This window comes from Pleurodeles waltl, chromosome 10, assembly GCF_031143425.1.
Source record: "Pleurodeles waltl isolate 20211129_DDA chromosome 10, aPleWal1.hap1.20221129, whole genome shotgun sequence".
NCBI classification, from domain to species: domain Eukaryota; kingdom Metazoa; phylum Chordata; class Amphibia; order Caudata; family Salamandridae; genus Pleurodeles; species Pleurodeles waltl.
In genome coordinates this window covers 398,653,156-398,680,153 of record NC_090449.1, presented here as the reverse complement: position 1 = coordinate 398,680,153, position 26,998 = coordinate 398,653,156, and the positions used below count along the sequence as shown (strand labels likewise).

Here is a 26,998-nt window from a genome sequence, read left to right as displayed (position 1 = left end):
TCTTGACATTGAAAAGAACGGCCAGCCAGAGTGATAGAAATGTTTTCACTGGTTGGTTACGGGGATGCCCTATATTGGCTTTTCCTAACTTTTTCTCTTTTCCCTTCGGTAACACGGCCATCATACAAATGGACAGACTGCCCAACCTAATAAAAAGAACCAGATACAAAACGTTTGATCCCAGTTTTGCCCCACTGCATTTGATCAACTACTCTTTGAATCTTTGTCAATGTGGTGTTTGTTTCTAGCCTGTATTTTAGATACATGTTCCTCATTGATCTACCTATTTCCCTTCATCCAGAAGGTTATCTTATATTGGCAGTCAGGATAGCTCACCTGGTCAAGAACTCACAATTGACATCTATTTTCGTCTGTCTTGCAGCCTTCAATCATAAATCTGTAAGGGACTGATTGAGTCTGTTAAACATTTAACCCTAACAGTGCTTTTAAAATAGGTAATACTGGTGTCAGTCTTTTTTTCTCATGTCCAGTTTTGGGTGAAAATTTATTAGGGCAAATTAGGAATTTTAATGATGCACAACCTCCTGAAACTCTGTCCAGTTATTTTGAGATTTCCTCACTTGGGGCCAGATGTAGCAAAGGTTTTTCCCCATTCTGTGTCTATGGGAAAAAGTGTTTGTACATATGGCCCTTAGAATGCTGTCAGTACTCTTTGCGAGTTTGACTCTTAAAATTTCGAGTTTTTTATTAATTATCACTGTTTGTGATTTTGTATTGTGTCTGAGCCTGTATGGCAAAATATACACATTTATCATTAATGTTTATTTGACAATTCTGTATTAAACCCTTTAAACTTAATTTTGATTTAGAATTCACCTCTTAAGTGGTCCCAGTTTATAATTATGATTTTACTCTGCTAAATTCTATTAATGGGAAGGGTAGACTCTGAAACGTCTAAGGTAAATTCTGATATCAAATAAAATAGGGGTCAGAAGTTTATTGGGGTTCGGCTTCCAAAATAACCACAGTTCTTTGTTGTACTACATTTTAAACTCATGTGAGCAAAAAGAGATTACTGTCTCCAGAAAATGAACTTTGCGAAATGATACAGATGAGCTACCCAGAAAATAGTTTGCACTTTGGAAATAAGTTGGGATACTTCCATTTCTTGCTAAGCCTGTAGGCATTGCCTTGATATATGCATGATTTATTCGTGTTGGTGTGGAAAATGCGTTGCCCATATGTCATGATTGAAAAAGAAGGTTTAATGAATCCTCCTGCTTTAACAATAGAAACCAGTTTTCACGTAGTAGCCCAGAATCATAGTTCTCCTGTATCATTTGTCCAGTTCATTTATGTTCTTCTTTACCAGCTTTGTCTTATTCCTTATTGTTCTTTCTCAGCATTCTCAAAATCTGTAGCCTTGCTCTGAGGTACCGTCTTATATACCTTCCATAATATTGCTCTGTTCTGCATTTGTTTTCTATTTACATTCAAAATACTCACCTGACAGAAACTTCTGATATTTAATCAAATCTTTAATCATTGTACATTATGTTATGTTATTTCTTGAACCTATTATTTTTCAATAGCATTATAATTATTGTTACTATTAGTATTTTTTGATGTACGAGTTCACAGTCTCCCTTTGCTACACCAGTCAATCATCACATACCGACCTCTTTGGTCCCTCCCGCGCTTGGCTGATTTTTTTTACCAGAATTGCTATCTTGCAAAAGGCTGATGTGCAACTTGTATTACGAACCAGTCTATGTTATATTTTTTTTAGGCACAGGGTGAGTAAGTAATTTGCCTAGGCTCACAGGATGTTGAGCAATGAAGTCCTATTGCTATCCTTTTTAAAGAAATTTGCCTCTCATTCGGACAATAAAGGGTACTTTTTCCTGACATTAGAAGGCCCTTCTTTCTTCTTTTAGAAAGATCTTCTTTCATGTTTATTTTAAGAATTACTAGGTTGCTACTCTGATTCCAATATGGGGCTGTGTACATTTTTCTAGGAGAAGATCAAAAGGGTCTCTGCGTTATGTAGGCTCATTACACTTTAATCCAGATGTTTAACTCTCTGACAAAACACTATTCATCATGAGTCCTGGTTGTACATTATCTTTCAGAACTATCTTCGATGCCAAATGTTCCTGTCTGTTTCGAATATTGCACACTGAGATCAAAGGGTGTGAATCTATGTGCTTTATTTCTTTGCTTGGTAAACAGTGCTCCGTTGTTGAGCACAGAAACAGTCATGTTTGTCTGCTGCTGCTTAGAAAAACATAATGCTGTGTACATGGGATGCTGCCGTTTGTAAAATCCAAATATTCTTGTGTCAAAGAATTCTGATATCGTTTTTTTCTGGACGATGTGATTATTGAGATCCTCTGCACCTTTTCTCCGCAGCTATGAGAAGTCAGACACCCATCGATTTGAGGTTCCCAGGATGCTCCTAGATGACCCGCAATCATTAGAAATCTACATCAATAAGTCAAAAGATAAGTAAGTGTTGTCACTCCTTCGAGTGGAGGCCCGTGGCAGGTACTCCTTAGCACCGTGTTTCCTTTGTCGTGCACACCGCAGTTCTTTGGAAGAGTGAGTGGCGTTTGCCCTACAGTGTGTTCTCTGTTGGTCGTGGGTACTGAATGATGAACTGTACCATCACTCTGAAAGTTTTCGCTAAGCTTTGCCACTTTAGTATTCTGTAGATAAACCGTAGTTGTTCCAGTGAACGCCCCATTAGAATTCCGTTGGCTGATAATGAGCTAAATGCCATGCATCATACATTGAATGATGTGCTTTGTAAAATCAAAATATTCCTGAATCAGAGTTTTGAAATCGTTTTTTTCCTTGCTTTGATTATTGAGATCCTCCTATACACCGTTTAGTACTCATTTTGGCCATTACACAAGTGAATTGCCTAACGTATTAGAACATTACGATTTTGTGAGCAATTGTGAAATAGGTCTGTAGATGTGTGGTTGGAAAAAGAGAGGGAGTTGCATTGTGAGTGTAGCCGGTTCAGGTCGATGCTTTCGCCCAGTTCGTCCAGCGGGTTAGTGAAAGCGTAACCCTGACACTGGAGTTTGTGGTCAATGCCTCCATTGCTAAATAGATAAATAATTAACTGGCCTGTTTTCGAAAGAATGTTTATTTTCCAGCAAGGAATGAGTGACGCCCCTGGCGAAAGTGGGATATTTATTCATACTTAAACCTAAGTTGAGTGTTTGGTAGATGAACTGACAGGAGTGATTGTCTAACAGTGTTTGGTTGAGATAACAAAGCTAAAGGCTTTCAACATAAAGAGTTAGATTAGGCTGGTAAGCATTGGTTAATGATCCATGCCAACAGCGGGCAATTGTTTAATCAAAATATTGAATGATCGAAAGGCAGCTTATAAGATCAGTCTTGTCCTAGACTCATTGGAAATCCATGAAAAGCAAGTGAGTTAGCCTGCAAAATCGAGTGGTCAGTTAATGTGTTCATTCTCTGTGAGCAAAGACACGTGTACAGAGCACAGATTCATTCTGGTGAGAGATGGCTATGGAAGAATTGCAGCCGGCTAATGTAGTGCCTGTCATTGCTACATGGATCAAGACATGAAGGTGACCTTGTTGTTATGCATGTCTTCAGGAGCTTGTGGAAGTGGTGGGCCCAGTATCTAGAAAGTCAAGCAGACATGGATGCAGCTTTGAAGTATTATGAGCTGGCACAAGATTACCTCTCACTTGTTCGTGTTCACTGCTTCCTGGGAAACATCCAGCGGGTAAGTTCCCTTCTAGTAAAACACTATGTTCCTGTGCAGTAAAGACAACTGTTCCTCTGAGGCACATGGTCACTATATGATCCTCTTTTACAGGCAGCTGAAATAGCTAACGAAACTGGAAACTGGGCGGCATCCTACCATCTTGCTCGGCAGTATGAGAGTCAGGATGAGCTGAAGCAGGCTGTGCACTTCTACACGAGGGCACAGGCTTACAATAATGCCATTCGCTTGTGTAAGGTACATAAAGGTCTTGACAGCAGACTCTAAAAGTTCTGGATTAATGCAGTGGAGAATCAACCCTTCTCGGCCTGATGATATTGGACAGAAAGTTAAAGAAAACATAGTGTTATTAGCTTAGAAAATGATCATTATTTTGCTGCTTGAACTTCTGTGTGTAAGGCTCAATGAATCTCCAGGGAATTGATAACTGGTCTGGTGGAGAGTCTGTGCTTTGCCTTTCCTTGGTGGCACAGCAAACTACACACAGTCTAAGGTCTGTAGTGATTAAACATGCCCATTCTCTTGTTGAATGAAATATTTGAAATACATTTGTGTTCCTATTGCTCAGACTTCAAATCACGAACATTGTAGGTTGTCCCATGGTAGACTGTTTAAGCAGAGAAGTCAAGGATTACATTATTAAATGGTATGAAGAAATCTTTCTTCCCTTCTAATGAGGATCATGGCCTAGGGGTCTGAGAGTCATATGATGTGGAGAGTAAAGAGAGAAAAATATGGCAGCTCACAAGTGTCAGTTGTTAAATTTGGGGAAACGTGTCTGTAGGGCATTGTAAAAATATAAAATGAGTGGGTGGTTCTTGGATTTGGTATTATGTGCTGAGGGGAAGTTATCTTTAGTGCAGCAGATGCAGTGACACCAAGGCCCAGGGGTGTAAGGAGTGGCTCACTGAATCCTTGTTATAGCAGTTTTTTACTAGCCAACTGGCAGAAAAGAGGTCATTTTCCTTCCTTTCATCAAGGACCATGGAACACTTTTTATGCTTCTGATGGAGGGCTATTCAGGTGCCCCAAAGACACTTGGGCAGAGTTTGCAGCAGATGCCGGTGATGTGCATTCTAGGCGTCTAGGCCCCCCTTCTTGATAATGGCAAGACTGTGTGTGGGTGGGCATGATATTTATTAACCGATTCACAGCCCTTCAGTTATAGAAACAGACTTTGATCAGGAAATGTTTGGGTATTGTAGCACAAAGATATCTATGAGTGATACCTAGGGAAATAAAGTGAAATCTGCACTATACTGTGGACCAGTGCAGTTCTGTTCCGGTGAGAGAGAGAGACAGTCTCTTCTCCGAAGAGACAAGCACAAGGTGGACACGGATACCTGTATTTTGGTGTTTTCACACATGGACTATTTTGGTTTTGTCCTGTCTAAACATAAAGTATCATAGTTCAGCTCTCGATATAACTTGTACTACTTTAAAACTCGGTCAAGAAGGAAACAAATGTTTTTCACAACAGATGATGAATGCAAGAGATTACAGACTTTGTGGGAAGATCAGAAGGGTAGGAGAGGGCTTAATTTGGGCAGTGTCTCAAAGACAATAATTTCTGTTTTGGTTCCATTAAGTTTGAATCGCCTCTTAGGCCCCGATGATTACATTTCCTCAGAGCACTCTAATTAAGCCCCAGCGTACTTTTAATACTCTGTACCTTAAACAGGATCCAAACTAGAGATTATCTCCATCAGAAGCAGCAAGTAAAGGTAGGAGATACAGGCAAATAATGGAGAAGTCTTAGCACACTATGTCCCCCTGATCAGCGACAAAATAGACCGTTTAAAGCGTTAGCCAAGACCATTTGATTTTACTAAAACTAAATGTATATAATATAGTTTTAAGGGCTTTCATCCAGCCATCTTCAGATTTTGGTCTGTTGTCCAGTGTGTCATTCACCTTTTTCTTCTGCCCTTTACAGCATGGGGGAATGTGCACCCTACTTAAGCCATTAGCTAACTTCACTGTAAGCGACCATATTCTGCTCTTTCATAAGCTGTACATTTGCACACAAATGAAACCATGACAAAAAAAAACCAAGCATTCACAGAGCTCAAAGGTTGGGCGCATACAACCCACATATTGGCCTAGCCAATGCTTCTTACTACTTTATTTCTCACACCAAGACTAAACCAGCTCTCAAGGGGCGTAACCAGCCCAGCCACAGACCTAAGGCAGTCTGTCAGCTGTCTGTAATCCACTGTGAGAAAACAGTAATTATATTATACCGTTATTCACCACCTCAAGCAAAGAATCATTGATGTCTACCTACACCTTGATGGACTGGCCCAGTTTTGAAAGTGACACCACAATTGGGAGAAATTACTAAGCGACATTTGATCATGAAATAAGATAGTATATGGAGCTGGACTGATAAAGCCTGCAGCTTGCTGATGTGACACCCAGAAGTGATCACAATCACAGTCTTCAAAATTATGAGCCTCAGAATGCAACTGCGAAGAGGCTCAAAGGGAGAAAATATCAAGAATGTTAACACCAAAAGTAGCTCCCACTGCGGCACAGTGAAGGTAATAGACTGAAACAGATGAGAATACCTATTTAAGAAACACATTACAACGGGTGATTTGAATCAGAAGGGGTGATCAGGCAAACAAAGAAAGGCTAACAGGACCGATAAGTAACCATAAACAGTGCCCACAATAAAGCTTTGCCCTTGTTTGGGCCCAAGATACTACAAATAGGAGAACCTCAAACAATGTAGCTTGTAGAGGACCAACTTCCTTCTATTCGCACCAGGCCCAATTTCACAGACTCTTCTCTCAAATGCAGTAAATCACGATGTTTAGCTTGTATCTTTCTACTCAAGTTTAGGAAGATAAGTCTATTTCCCCTCTGTACTGTGTTCCTTGTAACAGTTGACCCTTTGATGACTGTTGCTCTCTAGAGGTTGTCACAGCAATGAATGTTCCCCACCTTTGTGAAAATACCTGCCAGCCTCAGGCTAGGAACTCGCAACGTCCTCCGGTAGCATAACAGTTTACAGAAATGCTTCAACTAAATCAACTAAGTTCCCAAGCATTTGTTTTTTTGTACCTGCACATGCTTAAATCATTCCCGGTCATCAGGTTAGTAGTCCCCTGTACTTTTAAAAGAGCAATAAACATGTTGAAAATGTCATAGTCCCAACTTGAAGTCTTAGTTTAAGTTGCACTTCCATCCATCTAATTTGAAACAACCCAAACTTTAGTCACTAAGTTAGATACGCTGAGCCCTCACCTCCTCCTAGATGTCACCATGGCTCCGATTTCTGCTACCTGTCATGTGTAAGGGAAGTCACCAGAAAAACTTCTGTCTTGACAGTTTTGCTACATTTGTGCAGAATTGCTCCCTTTTATTCAACATCCTTGAATTATATGAGCCCTAGCCTCAGCTGCACTGTGCTGTGAGCTGTTTCTGGGATAATTTTACTTCATGCTATATAGAGAAGATATCTATTTTTTAAGCCCTCTTCCTTTTGTGGGCAACAAGAGATCTACATTGATGACCCACAGGTGCCAGTACCCTCCTATGATGCAGATGCCTGTTGCTTCCCTAGTACCCTGTAAAAAAGGTTGGCAATCTTTCAAAAGATGGTTCTGCAGCACAACCTTCCAGTGCTGCACCACTGCAAGTGTCTTTGCCTCTTATCTTTCAGCATTATCATCAATGGTCATCAACCTCCACCTCATCTTAAGGAATATATTCCATCAAAGCTTACAGTACTTCTAATACTTGAAGATATAGGCAGTTACTACTGTGAGCAGAGCAGCGATTGGAGGATGAACAAGAATGAGGAGAAGTTTGTGTTGGTGATCTGGATGTTGCTGATTATGGTGATAATCATTAAGAGAATGATTACTGGAGATACTTCATTCTGGTAAATGAGCGAGATATCTACATCGCCATTCTCTACCATTCTCTGCTTTTTTTGTAAACTATCAGTTTTGCAAAATAATCCAAACCAGCTACACAGTTCGAAACAGCAGATGACATTCCTCACATGAACAGTCTAAAAAAGAAAGCAGGGAGAAGATCAATTAAAAAGGAATCGTAAGCAGGGGAACGAAAGCTCCACATGACTGGCACACAGTAGCAATGAAGCTACGCAGCTGTTCAACTTGGGACATTCATTAAGCAATCCATGTTACTAGTTTTAGATCAGTGGAAAGGACATTGGTCCACATCTTCATGTTCCTCATCAGAGTTCAATATTAGGAGGTAGTGGCTGCAAAATATGCCGATGGTTGTTATGAAGTGTAAAGTTCACTTGTGGTGTCACAATATATCTTATCCCTAAGCCACGCAGCAACAATTGGAGGCCTGTTGCTGCCCCAATGGAGCGCCACCTGTCTTTTAGCTAGGAGGGGCACAATGGCACTGAAGTGCCGCCGGCCTGGGGGTAGACGTTTACCATAACCTAGCAGGGCCATCAAGGGATCTGGGTGAAGTGTTTGTTCAATCATAAGGGAGTTCCTGGAAAAAATCTCCCAGTAAGAGGCAATCACAGCACACTTCCATGTCAAGTGTACAAAGTCAGTATGGCCTGCTTTGCATTTAGGGCAATGATGTGGCCTTGTGGGGTCAAAGTTAGCTAAGGCTTTCATAGTTGTGTAAGCTCAGTGAAGGTATTTGTAATGTAACAGCTTGTGTTAGTGGTTCCTGGACACCAGTTTAGTTTGCATACAACAAACAGTATACCAAGATTTGACCGGAATTGTGTGTCCCAAGTTGTCTTCCCTTAGAGCTCTAGATAGTTCCAGACCGGCAGGACATAGCTGTGTGATGGTATGTTATAGGCAGGACAACAGCTTGCCACTATCTGGGGTAGATATTACTAATGTGAGCAGTGGGAAATCCTTGGGCTCCTCAGGGTATACCATTCTCTGCTTGACTGTCACCATGAACTTTGGTCTTCCACTGATGAGATCAGTAAAAGACTGCTTTCTATATGACTTAGAAGAACAGCATAGGAAGTCAGTGAAGTTGATCCCGCTTCTGGACCACATCTGGAGCGAGGGGTTGTAAGCTGATGAAGAGGCCTGCTACTGCTCAGTTTATTATTTCACGCTTGTAAAAAATGTAGAGCCTTCAGTCAGTGCCAGCAAGCCTCACTGGTCATACCTAGATAGATTACATCCTTACAGTGCCAGTACAAAGGACTTTGAGAAGTCACCTGCATTTACATCCCTGTACAGAAATGAAACCTTAATAAATAACCTCGGTTGCAGGGTCAGCTCCATTGCTCGACCTCCATTAATGCAGCCATTTCCATTTTGGTACAGTGTGACAACCAGATACAGATACACTCTAGCCAGTCTCATCCATAAGAACAGAAAACTCAAAGACACTGCTAAAAAGGAACAAAACACCTCTGCAACTGTAATAAATATAGCAACAACTTTCACCAGTGCAGACCTCTGTGAGTTAGCAGGAAGCTGCAGTTCTTAGAAGATAGGTTAAAATACATCTATTTCCCTTTCCGCCCTGAGGTGCGATTTAAGATTCTCAACCGGCCCTTTGACAGGTAAAATCTCTTTTGGAACTGTGTTGAGACACACACCACACCCCACCCCACCCAACCCCCGTGCCCTCACATAAAAGACAGGCTTCACTTCCTGTCTTCAGAAGATGGCAGGGATACCTGAGAACGGTGTAGCCGCCAGGGAGACACTACTGTGCTTATAGGCAGTCAGGATATAACTAGGATTACACCACCGTCAGAGGACAACAGCGTCTGACTGACCAGTTACCTTCAGACAAAATGAACAGAGCAATCCAAATCACCCTGTCAGGACAACAACATGCGCTCCTGACTTCCTAACACTGCCTTTGCTATGACCCTTTGGTTGTTGTGGGAATGACAGGGATGTTATCACAATTTACATATAAATGGAGGAAAATAACAACTGACGTCTAAGTGCTATATATTCGGCAGTCAGGCACCTGCTAGGTCTCCAAATGCCTGCTTGTCTCCATTCAGCTAAGGAACATCATTTGAACTCTCAAAAACTTCAAAGGGGACTCCTTGCCCTAAAAGGAGAAGTGGAAAAAAGTTCCCCAACACAAAGTATCCTCTGCTTGTGTTCCAGCTTCTTATAGGATTGAAAGATGTCAGGGAAGTTGGTGACTGATCCTGGATCTCCGGGAACTCAACAAGTTCCTAAAAAATTTGTGCTTTCGCATGGTAGCCTGCTAAGAGGTCCCTCTATTGCTGCTGGATTCCTCACCTTACTGGATCTGTAGAACACTTACTTATATATCACCTTTCACCCAAAACACTGACCGTATTTGCATTTCACATTGGCGGGGCAGCAGTATCAGTTTAGAGCACCCCCTTTTGGCCAGAAATCTGCCTCTGGGATGTTTACTAAGTATCTGGCTCTGGTGGCAGCCTATCTTGGGATACAGGGCTGCCATTTATTTCCATAACGAAAGCACTGTCAATTGAGGACACCAGTAGCTCCGCAAAGGCTTGTAGCAGCCTGTTCCTTCAGCTGAGACTGATGCTCAATGTGTAAATGACTTATTTTGCTTTGCTTTCAGTGGATGAGTTGATCCAACAGGAACTTGTGCCCCAATGGAAGCAAGTGAAAGGGTCATGGGACAATATTGTGATTGTCATTCATCCCCTAAAACAAGCTCTGCTGTGGTGAAGATTTCCAGGAAACCTTAATGCATCCCTCCCACTTAAGCCTACAACAGCCAGAATCACTACAACGACAGATGCCTTCATAAAGATTTGGGGAGCTCACTTACAGGAACTTTTCACTCTTTGTGATCCGAGGATTATGTATCCCTCCAAATCCCAGAACTATGGACCACGTGCATGGGTTCGCACACATTCCTTCCATATTCTTGCAACCAAACTGTTCTGATTAGAACCAGCAACACAACCTCCATATATTACATATTCAAACAAGGATGCATAATGTTCCGTTCTCTGTAAGATGAGGCACAATTTATAAGGGAATGGGCAATTGTAAACCAATATTACTGTGGAACATTTACCAGTGATCAAGAACAAGCACTCAGATGCCCTCAGTCGCTCAATGTCAGACTGCCATGAGTGAGAGCTTAACGAACAGCAGCTTCAGCAGATCATGAGGAGATTGAGTGATGCAATCCTGGGCCTGTTTACCACCCTGCAGTGCCAAAAATGCATGCCTCTGCTTAGGAAGCAGGTATTGACAACCACGATCCAGGGGCAATGAGTTCTCGATGATGTGGTTGAACATCTTTGCCTATACCGTCCCACTGTTTATCCTCATCCAAAGCTTACTGCAACTGAGAAGACGTATTCATGGTCAACAATTTTAGTACATGAGCTTTTTCTGGCTGCCCTCGTACTCACAGATTGGCCTGAAGGTCCATTTGAAACCTCTCCCCAGACACGATGGACAGGTCCTGCATCACTACCTGAAGCCACAGACCAACAGTTTGGTTCCTGAACACCTTGACTTCAGATATCGAGACATCTCTGCGGATTGAAGAGAAATTTAGCCACATACATCTGACCCGCCTACAACTGATAAATACAATGCAAGTGGAAAGATTTCTGTCTATGGTGTGTGACTAAAGGTCTGAGTCATATTTTGGTGCAACTACACCAAATTGTGCCTTATCCTGCTCACTCTGGGTAGGTAAGACCTAAAGTTATACCTCCGACAGGATCCATCTGGCAGCAGTCTATCAAGGTTCAGAAATCTGTGATTTTTTTTCATGCTTGCTTTCCCAAAGGATCACTAAGCAATATATTAAAGGTTTATGCAGGGCTTTTCCTCTAGTTTAACAACTTCCAGTGCCATAGGAGCTGGACACAGTGAAAAATCTGATCCTGCTGCCTTTTTCACCTATTCATAGGGCAGCTCTCAATTATCTTTCATTGAAGACAGCACACCTCTTAGCCTTGACAACAAATGCTTTAGGATAAAAAAAATGGAATCAACACTTCGCAAAGGACTAAGTCACTTTACGCACCACCCTGAAGTTTATTTCCAGGGTCCCTGTTGCTCTTCATTCTGTCTTTGCAGGGTCAGGGCGGGCCTCTGACCTTGATCTCTTCTAGGTGAATAATTAAGCAGAAATGGTCAACAGTGTCAAAGACCTCTAAGCAGTCTAGAAGGATAAGGATTGAGAGTAAAAGTGGCAGCATAATGCAGGCATTGAGTCCACCTACTTGTTTCGAACCTATGTCCATGCCCAGCTGAATCCCTTTGACGTCTGTCCCAGTATTGCTGAAAGTCCACATTGTGACTTTGCGAGACTGTCATTGTTTTTTCAAAACGTTTAGCAGCCACCAGCTTCTTAGATACAGAAAGAAATTAGAGGGTGTACCAGGAAGTGCATCAGTTTTGACAGTAGGGATGATAAAGCCATCTTTCTTCAATGAGTTGAACATATACTCATAGTGAGTGAGAGATTCAGAGTTTTAGAAAGGTTTAAAAAATAGGCTAGTAGCAAAAGTCATAGAAATTCTGTAAGGACCACCAGTTCTCAATTTCTTTGTGTTTCATAGAGTCAAAAGACGTTCAAAACATATATGATCTGAAAAGTACTAAGCCACTTTCTAGTCAAGGACGCATGTGGGTTATGCCTGGGGACTCCATTATCTCAGGAAGTGATCAGAGTGTCACACCCACACCCTTGCAGTATACTGATTAAGGCTTCCTCCTGAGCAGTTATGATTTTATGGCTTTGCTCTTTTAGAAGAGATTCTACATGTTGTGGTAGGAGCTAATCAACAATATTACAAGACACTCTTATTGCTATAAGCAAGGTTTTGTTATCTGGGAATGTCTGTTCAGTATGTCCTTGTTGTGTCCAGTTTTGCTAAGTGAAAACGCTCACCACAAGAGTGGCTTGGTTCCTTTCTGAAATAAGAAGAAACAAGATGGTCACAACTGGCCATGTAAAATTGTGACAGATTTTTAATGGGTACACCTGAACTGTTTAATTCACTATTCCTCTGCATTCTTGGTGAAATGTATCCAAAACAATGTTTCCCCTTTCTGTAGAGAACAAAGATTACCAGACTGGCATTACAAAGTGTAAGAAAAGTTATAGGATTCAGTAGTTCTATGCAGACCAATTTCAGATAGAGTAGTCAAACTACGGCCATCCACAATATGCTTTTTAGCTTTGTATAGTTCTGCAGCTTACACAGCATCTTAGATTTTTGTGCCCTATTGGAGCCTTTTAGGACAAAAGTTGTAAATAGATAAATATTATTGTGTTATCAGAGATCAACAATGGGTAAAATCCCAGAACAGGTAGCCATTTAATGGGATATGTGGGCAAGAGTGAATAGTCAAGGTAGCAGTGTAAAGAATGTGAAATAAAATAAAGAAGTAGAATCTTTATCAGTTACTTGTTGAGCCATTTAATGAGGGCACTAGCCTAGAATTGGAGGGCTTAAGGGTTCTATCACTTTCATTGATGGCACAGGAATCTTCAAATAGAGTGCATCATAAACATATTTTGTTTACCTAGGAAAATAACCTGGACGACCAGTTGATGAATCTGGCACTGCTGAGCACCCCTGAGGATATGATGGAAGCTGCTCACTACTATGAGGAGAAAGGCGAGCAGATGGACAGAGCAGTCATGCTGTACCATAAGGTAAGGACAGTTTGGGCCTGATTACAACCTTACCAGAGGGGATTACTCTGTCACAAACGTGACCGATATCCCGCCCACCGTATTACAAGTTCCATTATATCCTATGTAACTTGTAATACGGTATATCTGTCACAATTGTTTCAGAGTAATCCCCTCTGCCAAGGTCGTAATCAGACCCTTTGTCTCCACAAATAGCTATATTTTCCTGACTCAGCCCTGGCTTCTTGTACTAGAGGCTTTTTAATGTTTGGAGATGTAAACCTCAACAAAAAGATGTTCAGAAATACCAGACCTCTTAATTATGTCTTTGTGTCTCATGAGGACTCAATGAACTATGTAATGTGCTAGGCCTTTTCTTTAAAGGAGCTATCCAATGAAGAAAAAATAGAGTTTTTTATACTCAGTTCTGCATCGCTAAGAATTACCAACAAGAAGCATTCTATAAGGTTCTTTTTTTGATGACTTCGTGGTTCTGAGATATATTGTAATATCATTCACCACATGACCCCTTTAAGATAAGCCCTTGTGTGAGCATCCCTATCTCGTTTACTCTTTCCCAGATTATTACTAATGTGGATTTAGCAAGGGCTTTCATACATTGTAGGAAAGTACCATCTTTCTTGGCATGTTACTCCCATTTTTACTTGTATGTCAGTATGTTTTTGCCTGTCTCACTGGGATCCTGCTGGTCAGGACCCCAGTGCTCATAATTTATGGCCTAATGTGTGTGTTGTGTATATTGCTTAACTGTGTCACTGAGGCTCTGCTAATCAGAACCTCAGTGCTTATGCTGTCTCTGCTTTTAAATTTGGCACTATAGGCTAGTGACTTCATTTACCAATTTCAATTGACACACTGGACCCCCCTCATAAGTCCCTAGTATAAGGTATCTCGGTACCCCGGACATTGAGGTTCCAGGAGATCCTTATGGCCTGCAGCATTTCTTTTGCCACCCATAAGGAGCTCAGACAAACCCTTCCACAGGCCTGCCATTGCAGCCTGCGTGAAATATTTCACAGCCATTTTCACTGCACTTAAGTAACTTATAAGTCACCTATATGTCTAACCTTCATTTACTGAAGGTTAGGTGCACAGTTACTAAGTGTGAGGGCACCCTCGCACTACCAAAGATGCCCCCACATAGTTCAGGGCCAATTCGGGGACGCCATTACACGCGTGCACTACATATAAGTCAATACCTATATGTAGCTTCACAATGGTAATTCCGAATATGGCCGTGTAAGGTGCTAAGATCATAGAATTGTCCCCCTATTCCAAATCTGGTATTGGGGAGCCAATTCCATGCATCCTGGTGGCTCTACCATGGACCTCCAGTACTGCCAAACCATCTCTCTGAGGCTTGCAATGCACCTACAGCTGCTGCCACCTCACAGACAGGGTTCTGCCCTCCTGGGGTCTGAGCAGCTCAGTCCCAGGAAGGCAGAACAAAGCATTTCCTTTGGGAGGAGGGTGTTACATCCTCTCCCTTTGGAAATGGGTCTAACAGGCTGGGGAGTGGTAGCCTTCCCCAGCCTCTGGAAATGCTTTGAAGGGCAGAGATGGTGCCTTCCTTGCATAAGCCAGTCTACACTGGTTCAGGGTCCCCCAGTCCCTGCTCTGGCACAAAACTGGACTAAGGGAGGGGAGTGACCACTCCCCTGTCCATCACCACCCCAAGGGTGGTGCCCAGAATTCCTCCAGTGTGTTCCAGAATTTAGCCATCTTGTTTTCTAAGATGTGGGGACACTCTGGAGGTCTCTGAGTGGCCAGTGCCAGCAGGTGACGTCAGAGACCCCTCCTGATAGGTGCATACCTGATAAGGTAGCCAATCCCCCTCTCAGGGATATTTAGGGTCTCTCCTGTGGTTCTCTTCATATTCTACTTGCAAGTTTCCAGCAGGAATCCTCTGCAACTACTACTACATCCTCTGACCTCGGATCAACCGCAGACTGCTCCAGGAACTGCTGTAACAGCAACAAAGTATCAAGAAGGGCTACTTTTCCTCTGCAACTTCAGCTACAGCCAGCAACTGCAACAGTTTCCATGGTGTGCACGCTCTGGGGACTCCCTGTCTTCACTCTGCACCAGAAGGAACGAAGAAAGCTCCCGTGGAGTGATGGAGTCCCTTCCTTGCTCAAGCAAGCACCTTCTAAGTCGACGACTGGTTCTCATGGACTCCACTCTGAACGGCGAGCGTGCACCTTGGAACACAGAGGGTGGACCCCTTCGACACAGACTGTCCTGAGGTCCTGCTGTCCCAATTTAGAGGAGGTAAGACCTTGCCTTCCCCGAGAACGACAGTAACCCTGTGCACTGCGTCTTCTTCGCCTCCTGAGGCCTCTGTGCACTATTTGCAAAATTCCTTTGTGCACAGCCTAGCCCAGGTCCCCAGCACTTGCACTCGCTGAGTTGACCTCCCGCGGCGTGGGACCCTCATTTGTAGTGCTGCACCAACCGCATTTTACACCTCCTTTGTCCCCGTGTGCTGGGACTCCTATGGGTGCTGTCTGATCTTCTGAGGGGTCTCTGAAGTGCTGAGAGCCCCATCATCTTCCTCACACAGAGTTGATGCCCCCAGGTTCCGCCTGTGTCCAGACAGCACCCCTTTGACGCAAAACGTGACTTTGCTGGAACCAAGACTTGTTGGACGAATCCAGCGCCAAAACTCGCCTGCATCCAACTTCTCTCTGTGGGACATCCAGTGCATCAAGCAGGAACCCGCTGACATCTTCCTTGGGTGCATTTCTGCAGTCTTTGTCCAACCAGGGACTCTTCTTTTGCACCCTCTCCTGAGTTGGCAGGGGCTCCTGTCCTTCCTGGAACTTCTTTCGACTTCTGGACTTGGTCTCCTTCCTTTGCAGGTCTTCAGGTCCAGGAAACCACCATTTGTTGTTTGCAGTCTTGCTTGGTTCTTGCAATAACTCTAATCACGACTTGTACTGTGTCCTAAGGAAACTTGCAGTACTTTACTCCTACTTTCCTGGGCTCTGGGGTGGGGTATTTTACTTACCTTTGCTGTATTCTTACTCTCCCAGCGATTCTCTACACACTACACTTCTCTAGGGGGGAACTCGTGATTCGCATTCCCCTTTCTTAGTATATGGTTTGTGTTGCCCCTAGACCTATTTTCTCCCATTGCATTTTATATCATTTCCTATTGTTTGCACTGTCCTATGTCTAATTACTTACCTTATTTTGGTGTCTAGTGTATATATTGTGTATAATACTCACCTCCAGAAGGAGTATTGCCTCTAAGATATTTTTGGCCTTGTGTCACCCAAATAAACTACCTTTATTTTTTATAACACTGGGTATTGTCTTTACTTGTGTATAAGTACTGTGTAACTATAGGTGGTATTGGTGGAGCTTTGCATGTCTCCTAGTTCAGCCTAAGCTGCTCTGCTATAGCTACCTCTATCAGCCTAAGCTCTATAACACTACTACATTTCACTAATAAGGCATAACTATACCTGGTGTAAGTACCCAAGGTACCCACTACAACCCAGGCCAGCCTCCTACATACATGGGAATGCATTTTACTAATATTTGTCTCTTTTTGTAGGAATTCCTCACTATAACACCACTTAAACCTCGGAGCTTAGCAAGTACCATTCATGTTGTGGACTAGGCCCATGTGGCCATAGTATACTGTATTCATATTGAAGTCTCAACAGCTCTTTCACATTAAATTCTTGGATAGGGTTTATCATACTCCTGAAATGCAAAACCTTTAAGATGTCAAACGTCTTACAGGGTCTCTTATGAAATTGGCATTACACAAGTTTATATAGACTCTTCTATTAATCCAGACCAAATATCTAAGCCTTTTAAAGTCTTTACTACAGAAAACTGTTTGACCGTCTCACTCTACTTAGACAGCAATAGATGATTCATCAGAGACGTAATCTTGTGTTTGTCATAGTTTAAAAGTGGAAAGTCGAGCAAGCCAGGAAAGGTGTAATTAGTGCTAATTTGGGGTGATCAGCCAGCCAAAAATGGTTTCTTTTAACAAGGCTATTATTAGTGGCAACAGCATTTCAGCTTCATGGACCCAAGGATAGCCTTGTCTCAATTTGTTAATGAGAAAACAGCCTGCCTCTTATTGCTGGAAAAATTAGTATTACAAAACAGGAAGAAGTTATGATAATGTATTGAGAATATCCGGATCCTTATCCTAAATCAGCCAGTTCTGCACACAGTTCAGGATAACGTCAAACACTGCTTTAAATATGCTTATTTATGTTTGTATATCATACTTATGTAGTGCAAATCTAGATGGGCAGCAATGGAGTGCTGCACATTAGTACATATTTGAATTGCACTTTCACATTTCCCAGTTACACAACTATATTTCATTACATTTCTCTGTTTTTGTAACAGTTTTTTGCACGGTGAGAGTAATTGATTTTCCAAAAATCACACAATTTCAGTCAATGCTAGGATTGTAATCCTCGTGTCCTGTTTTCAAAGTTGGCAGCTGAACAACAAGACTAAATTTCACAGGAAGGAGGGCGTGGAATATGTTGCTTTTACTGAATTATCTAAAACATTTGACATGGTGATTCCCCCAGAGTTCACAGATGTCTCCAGTTGCCTGTTCCAGGATCTGAGAAGCCCCAATGGAGACTCCATTGTCAATTGTCATCTTGGGTCTTTTCTGCATCTGTGATCAATTATTTTCCACCTTTGTAATTAATTATTTTCCACCAGGCAGAGCTCTGTATAGGGCACAGGGGAGCTAATGGGAAAGAGCTCAGTGGAGACGCTTTCTGTCTTCACCCCATCACCTCCACTTTTCACTCACTATCTGATTTCCCCAGAAATGTCAGTAAGCCAGATTTGCCCACACCACCTCTAACCCTAAGGACAGGCTTCTAGACTCTTGTGTTTGCTGTATGCTGATAATAAAGAAGTGATGGATCTTCTAAACAGTCTCTTGCGAGCCAGTGACTACTTTATGTAAAAGAGCTTCCTCCTTAATTTGAGCAAAACAAAGATCTAAATTCTAGTTTATATGGGATTTAATTGGGCTAGACTTTTTGCTTGCTTGAGTAATATGATTATTTTGTGCATATGTTCCTGACCTCAGGCCACTGATTTTTCTGATATCCAATGTGTCTACAATAGCCCAACAAAAGATAGTCAGCTTGACTGCACTATACTGTCTGGATTATTGAAAACTGGGTAGAAAGTTTTTAAACCTCTTAGAGGTAAGGTTCCCGTCACTGTGTTAAATGGTAAAAATCAGTCCTGTGATGCGCGCCCATTTGCAAGATGATTAGTGCCATCTTGAATGGCCTACAACAGATTACAAAGAGCAAGGCTTTCTAGAAGTTGTAGAAGCTTGCACAGTATACTTCCGTGGTAATAAGGTAGAAATGTTCTGAATCTTTAGAGGACATTTGTAGAAAGCATGGGACAAAGGTTGCAGGCTTTTTGACCAGGATGTTGACTTGGTAGATGATAATGTTCTACCCCACTACCACTTCAACACCAAGCTTATTATTGACAAAGTGGAAAATTCACTGGGCTGGCATGTGAAATGAGTTCACATTTCCTTGCCCAGTCCCACCAGAGGGTTCATCTTTTTTTGCCTTGGTTGGTTGTGGTCAGAACACAAGATTCTTCAGTGGTTTATTTCATCACAGCTGAGAAATTGAGTTAAGTCCTCTCTAAAATCTTAGCTACTTCATATCACTGATTAGAGCTGTGGATCCTTTTTAATGAAGCTATGCTGGAAGTGATCTGGACTTTGTGGCAAAAGCATTTTTATTGCTTCTGCCAAGGGAAAGCAGGTGCCCAGGGAGCGCTAGCCTGCTCCTATCCACAGTATATTTTTAGAGCTCCCAGACCCCTTTTGCTAGAAGCAAACCATACATCTTCCCTTGAGTGCCTTATGACTAGGGGCCAAATAAAGTGGATTCATGGGACAGACAAAATTGTATATCTGACCCAGCAGTAGAATTAGTTTTCTTAACAGATTTACATGTGTTGTGTGGGAGATGGCTAAAATGTCCACTTTTACCCTACCCTGATACATGCAAAGGGCATGAAAGCAGCCTTTGTTTGATGTCATGGTCGTTTCTTGTATGCATTTTGTGGCCCCAACTGTCTCCTCCCAGCTTTAAAAACACTATTTTATAACAAGAGGTTGGTCTGGAGTCTTTCCAGCTTAACAGAGAGGGCTAGACTTGCACATGAATAATAAGTTGTAACATATTGCTGTTGGATCACTTTGCCATTCTGAACATGGTTCAATCATATGGCCTGATTAGGACAGCAGTGTCCCAGGAGTGAATACTATGCAAGAAGGTAGCAGTGTGTGTCTTCTCCCTCTGTGGGACACATTCCGTGGTCCTTTTGCCTCTGACCTGAACTACAAGTGTCTTAATTATGCTGAAGTGACTTGCCAATCAAAGGGTCTCTTGCTGAATATGCAGGAAGACTGAATACCCATCAATTGATATTTCATCCCACAGAATCCCTTCTGCTAAATGATTCCCTCAGTAATACGGTTACCAAAGTGGCAAAGTGAACCAACATCAATGAGTGTTAGTGGGGCACCGTCTGCTAATGCTTTTGCCAAATGTGTATCTTGTTTAGCTCCCACTTTTCCAACTTGCCTTTCTAGGGTGAGGAAATTAGGCGAAGCTGAATTGATAGGTGTCAGGCAGTGCATTTCTGTGGAGTCTTCTTAATGCATCCTGTTACTCTTAGCAAAGCCAGAGTTATAAGGCACGACATAACACCATTTTGAGGTTCTTCTCATGGCTGAGATTTAGATTTTCTGGATTTTATGTAAGACCTTAAGATAGTCTTGAAGATAGTAAATCTGTGGGAGAAGTAATATCTATCAGAAAAAAATATCAACACATGTACACAATCTGTTCTTGCTGATGGCAAATGTGAGATAGGCCTTTATTACCAGGACCAGCTAGCATTTGGACAAACGTGGAATCCCCATTAAATGCCATTGCTCTATAAACCAAGTCTTCTGAATGGAAATTACATTATAAGATCACATGAAATGCTAAAAAACAGTGTCCTCTCTCTTAACTTCAAGCCTTTCGATGTTCCACCTTTTCAAGTTCTTAACCATTATTGGAGACAGATGACTCCCTTTTAAATGGACATGGTGAATACACAAATAATGAGAAAATGAAATTACACTCAATATTTCAAAGTGTACAACTTCACCATTTAATGTCTAATACCCTGCACCTGTATATTGCAGTAGAGGCATGTGAATCATTATCTCAGTGGGAGCTTTGGAAGGAATGCAGTTGTGATAAGGTCTTGAATGCTGAGTAATGAAGCTTGTCTTTAATGAGAGGCAGATCCAGATGTGCTCCAAAGACATTGCCTCCCTGCCGTGCATTAGCAGTTTTTGTCATTTGGAGCCACCTTGCAGTTCATGGACAGATATTGTGCAGAAACTGAAAATGATGTGGATAATCATTAGCCACCCTGACCCCCAATCACACAAGTAGATTTGCTTGAGGAAAACCCAGGAGACTTCACCTGATGATTTTTCCTTAAAGAATGGAGTAAGATAGCTATGGGAGACAGCAGTGCACTATCAGTTTATGGAGACTGATTAGAAGAATTTTGGAAGCTAAAATTAATACTGACGAGAACGAGTTATCTGAATCGTGATACAGCACTACTCAGGGAAAAGGGTAGTGGCATGGAAGATAGATGTGAAAGTGACAGGGGAGGAAACAACCTTGTAGGAGATATTCCCATTTTACACAGGTTGTGCTGACATATCCAGTGGTAGAGGTTGAAGACTCCAAATGCAACATTTGATAGAGGAATCTTTTTATGAAGTGTTAGGACTGAGTAGTACCTGAGCAGACCCTGAAGAGGGTGAGTTTTGAAATTCCAAGGGCAATCAGGGATTGTGTTTCAATATGAGTCTCACAGAGAAGTCCCATTGGAGAGACCTCTTTTACCGGAAAACTGAAAAAATGTATTCTATGACACCTAACCAAATGATTCCATCTTCACAAAGGGTCAGAATGTTCCGGTGGAGTCTGACCTTGCTCAGTATTGTTTTATCTGCCATTGCGGTCAAAGAAAGAAGTATGTTTTCAAATACCACACCAAGCCAACATGAGTCCTCGTCCCAGGCAATTAATTATGAGGGGGATTTTATGTCAGTAGAATTCAGAGGAGAGATAGCCCTGCAGCAAGAACACTTACGAGAGACTGAGGGTACTACCCCAAATGAAGAGACCTATATAAGGGTGCTGTCATTAGACATTAGCAGACTTTATAGATAAACAAGTGATGACCGCAAAGGACGTAATTTACTATGATGTTAGTACACTTAACATAAGAGTTTGAGAATAATATGCTCTATATTATATTGCAGGCGGGACATTTCTCCAAAGCCTTGGAGCTGGCCTTTGCTACTCAGCAATTTGGGGCATTGCAGCTTATTGCTGAGGACCTTGATGAGAATTCGGACCCGGCATTGCTAGCACGCTGCTCAGATTTCTTCATTGAGCACAATCAGTTTGAGAAGGCTGTGGAACTGTTGCTGGCTGCAAAAAAGGTAAGACTAATTCTGTATTCCAGGAGCAAGGAAAATCCCTGAATGCCATGTTTATCATGCAATACTTCGTTTTCTTTAGTAGCAACAATATTTAGCATCCTAAAGAGATAATAGCATATCATCCTAAGTGTTCATGATAACCCCACCCAGCCGCCTTCTCTTTTCAGAAAGTTTCCAGTAATTTCCCTTACCCTCATTTCTCATTTTGGACAGCACTCTTGGCCTCTTCTCCTCAGACATTTTCTTCTTCTCCGAGTGTTTCCGTGCATCAAATAGATTTTTTTCTGTGCTTTTTTTGTGGTCCATTCTATGTTTAATTTGACTGGCTTCAGAAAGTGTGTGGGAATTCAGAGTTTATAATTGATTCTAACAGGTGTCGACCTGCCTTATGAAGAGACAGCTAGATGTTCTTTTCAAAAGCACATAGAGCAGAAACAAAATTAAGGGTGAGTTCCATAAAAGAGCGTGGAAGGTACTCTGAAGCTTACCCATCAGTATGTGGATTTTGGCATTAGGCACAATACTTTTCCTGGGCCTTCCAGAAAGGGCATTGCACTACTATGTCTGCAAGAGTATTCAATTCTATCCTGTGGTTGATCCAGCCTGGCCATATCTTCTAAGAAATATTTGCATTCTGCCATTTAAAAAGGAGTGCCACAAATAGAAAGAGTAATGCCCACTGCCAGCTTGAAGCATCATCAGTGGATCCTTTTTCCTTCTTTTGTCTACAATACCTATGATATTAACAGACATTCTGGTGTCACTTACATCGTAAGCAATGCTCGAGTAGAAAAAGTGTATTTTGGGAGCCAGCATCGTGCAGGTGGTGAAGGGAGAAGGGGGTTACGATGCAAGGTTTAGAAACCACAGTGATAGGGTTTAATAGACAGTTGAAGCACATATGAGCAGGTTGCATGTATGTAATGGGCAGTGCCAGCTCTTATCAACAAGGTTGCTCTACTTCAGATTTGGTTGGGGTTTTTTAGGGATTCGCCAACCTCTTTTTGGGTTGGTGTGGGAGGGGGTAGGGAAATTCCAACAGTTTTTTCATTTTTTTGCAGGAGCTACAATTTCACTTAACTACATGATTCAACACTGTCATTCCCCTGTCATATATCGCCTCATTGCACATCCCATGCCTTGCCCCACTCTTCCAGTCCTGACGATTTCCCACTAATGCCCTCCTTGACGAGGTCTTCCATACGGAGGTTTGCAACGCTATTACAGAATATTTTGCTACTAAAACTGACACTGTAGAGACACACTCTACGTTATGAGAGCCCATTAAGGCCTATATTAGAGGCATTTGCATTGCATAACATGCCAGGGTTCTCCACAGCATCAGAAATGGCTTAGATCAAGTTGAGGGGAAGCTACGACTGCCACAGATACAGCATTGCTACATGCCAGAGCTGTACTACTTCTGGGGTAGCACACTGGCTCGTCTGCTCCACCCTCCTTACCATACCACGTGTATACCCAGTCTTCAGCGACCTGATGGCACTATAACTACTGATGGCCCAGTTATTATAGATGACCTTGTGACATACTACAAGCAGCTCTACACATCCCGGATGAATGATGACGCCACTGCAGTGGCTCTTTGTCTGAAATAGTAATGGTCTGGCTTGTACTTGGCCAACAGCAATTCCTGCCTCCATCAACTGTGAGAAAATCATTCAGGCTATCGATGCCCTGAGTGACAACAAAGCCCCTGGCCCAGACAGGTTCACCGGTACCTTTTGCAAAGCCTACAAGACAATTCTGGCTTCACATTTCCTGGAAGTGTATGCAGTCAATAGAAAAGGGTACACTTCCCCCTACTCTGTGCGAAGCTGTAATCGCCTTGCTGCTTAAACCTGATAAGCCTCCACAACTCTTCACCAGTTACAGACCTCTAGCGTTATTGAACCATGACAACAAAATCCTAGCCAAGGTGATAGCCTCACGCCTTTCCTTATTAATGTACACTTAATCTCTCCTATGCAATCCGGATTTATTCCACATCCCTCTACATTAATTAATCTCCACACTTTGTTCGAGCTTATTAATCAGGTCTCCCCTATTATCCCTGCGGCAGTCATCGTACTCAATGCTGAAAAAGCATTCAATTCTCTTTGAATGGCCATTCTTCCCTACCACTTTAACCAGACTGGGTATCTCAAATGGTTTTATCAGCCGTATTATGGTACTGTACAAAACTCCCCCCGGTCTGCCTCCATGTGAACGGCATACTCTTTGACCCCCCCTTCCTGATGCGAGGCACACTGCATGGTTGCCTGCTCTCCTCTCTCCTTTTCATCATTGCTATGGGCCCCTTAGTTAGGCACCTGCAAGAGCGACACTTGGAGAGAGGCCTTGAATTCCTCCACAGTATGTTATTAGCATCTCTTAATGCAGATGACATACTATTGTTTGTTAGGCATTTACCCACCAATCGCTCCCATCTCATTTGTGAGGTGATGCGCTATGGAATTGTTTCTGAACTATCCATTAACAGGAAGAAGTCTGAGATATTTCCTCTTACGGATCCCACGAGACCTTGTTGACTTGGAGTTTCCCCTATAGTGGTATACCGATTCCCCTTAGTGTATGTAAATATATATATATATATATATATATATATATATATATATATATATATATATATATATTTACATACACTAACGATGTATATATATATACGTTCGATGGCATGTGTAGCTGCAGATACACATGCTGTGCTCATCCCGCCATCTAGTGTTGGGCTCGGAGTGTTACAAGTTGTTTTTCTTCGAAGAAGTCTTTTCGAGTCACGAGATCGAGGGACTCCTCCCATTTCGGCTCCATTGCGCATGGGCGTCGACTCCATCTTAGATTGTTTTTTTTCCGCCATCGGGTTCCGACGTGTTCCTTTTCACTCCGGGTCAGAAAGTTAGTTAGAATCTCGGAAAAATCGTCGGTATTGTTTGCGTTCGGTATCAGGTTAGTTATAATAGATCGACACTGACTTTTGAAGAGCTCCGGTGGCCCTTCGGGGTTTTTTCGATCCCCCGTCGGGGCCTGGTCGGCCCGGCCACGTGTCTCTTCAAGGCTGATGGAACGGACCCCATTCCGCTTCTGCCCAAAATGCCATAACAAGTATCCATATACAGATCAGCATCTGGTCTGTAACTTGTGTTTGTCGCCAGAACACAAGGAAGATACTTGTGAAGCCTGTCGAGCATTTCGGTCCAGGAAGACACTAAGAGACCGAAGAGCAAGAAGACTGCAGATGGCGTCGGCGCCGACAGGACAAGGGCGTTTCGAGGAGGAAGAAGAAACCTTCTCCATCCAGGAATCGGACTCGGACGAGCTCGATCCCGAAGAAACGCCAAAAACCGTGAGTAAGATGTCGAAACATAAAACTCACGAGAAGACCACAAAAGCCCAGGGGATGCCACCGCCAATAGGCCATGGATTAACCTGAAAAATAGGTGACCGAACATCGGCACCGAAAAAGGGCACGCTGGTGTCGAAGTCATCCGACTCCGGTCGAGATACCGCCACACAGCAATCTCAGGCTCGAGATAGCGGCTCCGAGCAAGTTCGCACCAAAATAAGTCGGCACCGAGAGACAACGACGCCGAAAATAAAAAAGGTTTCGTCGGAACCGAAAAGGTTTCGATACAGAAACATCCGGCCTCGGAACCGAAATCAAGTTCCTACACAGAGGAACAAGGACTATCCTCACAAATGAAAATACATAGGTTTGGACAGGAATTGGAGACAGTGGAGCCAGACTACACCCAAAGAAGGCTCCACATCCAAAAAGAAACTGGGAAGATCAGCACTCTCCCTCCTATTAGGATGAAACGCAAACTTGCCTTCCACGAGAAAGACAAGCAGCCACAGGCAAAGGTGGCTAAACAAGTAAGCCTGCCACCGTCTCCACAACGCTCGCCGCAACCATCACCAGTAGCCACTCCACCTATGATGCAATCCGCGACTCATATAGGGATGAGTCAAGATGACCCTGGCGCGTGGGATCTTTATGATGCGCCAGTGTCAGATAATAGTCCTGACTGTTATCCAGCTAGACCGTCGCCACCAGAAGATAGTACAGCCTACGCACAGGTGGTGTCGAGGGCAGCGGCATTTCATAATGTCAGCCTGCATGCAGAGCCCATTGAAGACGACTTTCTATTTAATACACTGTCGTCCACACACAGCCAGTACCAGAGTCTCCCCATGCTACCTGGAATGCTAAAACACTCCACACAAGTGTTTGAGGAGCCTGTAAAAGGAAGGGCCATTACTCCAAGAGTGGAGAAAAAATATAAACCACCACCAACAGACCCCGTGTACATCACACAACAGCTAACACCGGACTCAGTTGTAGTAGGGGCAGCTCGCAAGAGAGCGAACTCACATACTTCAGGAGATGCACCACCTCCAGATAAAGAAAGTCTAAAATTCGACGGAGCAGGGAAAAGGGTGGCGGCACAGGCAGCAAACCAGTGGCGTATTGCAAACTCACAGGCTTTGTTGGCCAGATACGATAGGGCTCATTGGGACGAAATGCAACACTTTATAGAACATTTGCCCAAGGAGTTCCAGAAGAGAGCACAGCAAGTAGTAGAAGAAGGACAAAGTATCTCCAATAGTCAGATACGGTCAGCAGTGGATGCAGCAGACATAGCTGCTAGAACTGTCAACACAGCAGTGACAATAAGGAGACATGCATGGCTGCGTACATCAGGATTTAAACCAGAAATACAGCAAGCTGTGCTGAATATGCCATTTAACGGACAGCAGTTGTTTGGGCCGGAGGTGGACACTGCTATTGAAAAACTTAAGAAAGACACTGATACGGCCAAAGCCATGGGCGCACTCTACTCCCCACAGAGCAGAGGCACATTTCGGAAAACACAGTTTCGAGGGGGGTTTCGAGGGCAAAGCACAGAACCCACAACCTCACAAACAAGGCCCACTTACCAGAGCCAATATCTACGAGGAAGTTTTCGGGGACAATATAGAGGGGGACAGTTCCAAAAAAAGTAGAGGAAAGTTCCAAAGTCCCAAAACTCCACAAAACAAACAGTGACTTACAC

General features: G+C 42.8%; 1 protein-coding gene across 5 annotated transcripts in view; it reads left to right on the top strand.

The window, feature by feature from the left end:
* IFT140 (intraflagellar transport 140) overlaps window positions 1-26,998 on the top strand; it is a 1,792,511-nt gene that overhangs the window by 1,651,396 nt on the left and 114,117 nt on the right. For all 5 annotated transcript variants that reach the window (XM_069210629.1, XM_069210628.1, XM_069210630.1 and 2 more), the window contains 5 exons: window positions 2,374-2,469; window positions 3,601-3,733; window positions 3,827-3,970; window positions 13,238-13,366; window positions 21,744-21,926. In XM_069210629.1, the coding sequence (XP_069066730.1) occupies window positions 2,374-2,469; window positions 3,601-3,733; window positions 3,827-3,970; window positions 13,238-13,366; window positions 21,744-21,926 (685 nt within the window). The remainder of the gene's footprint in view (window positions 1-2,373; window positions 2,470-3,600; window positions 3,734-3,826; window positions 3,971-13,237; window positions 13,367-21,743; window positions 21,927-26,998) is intronic.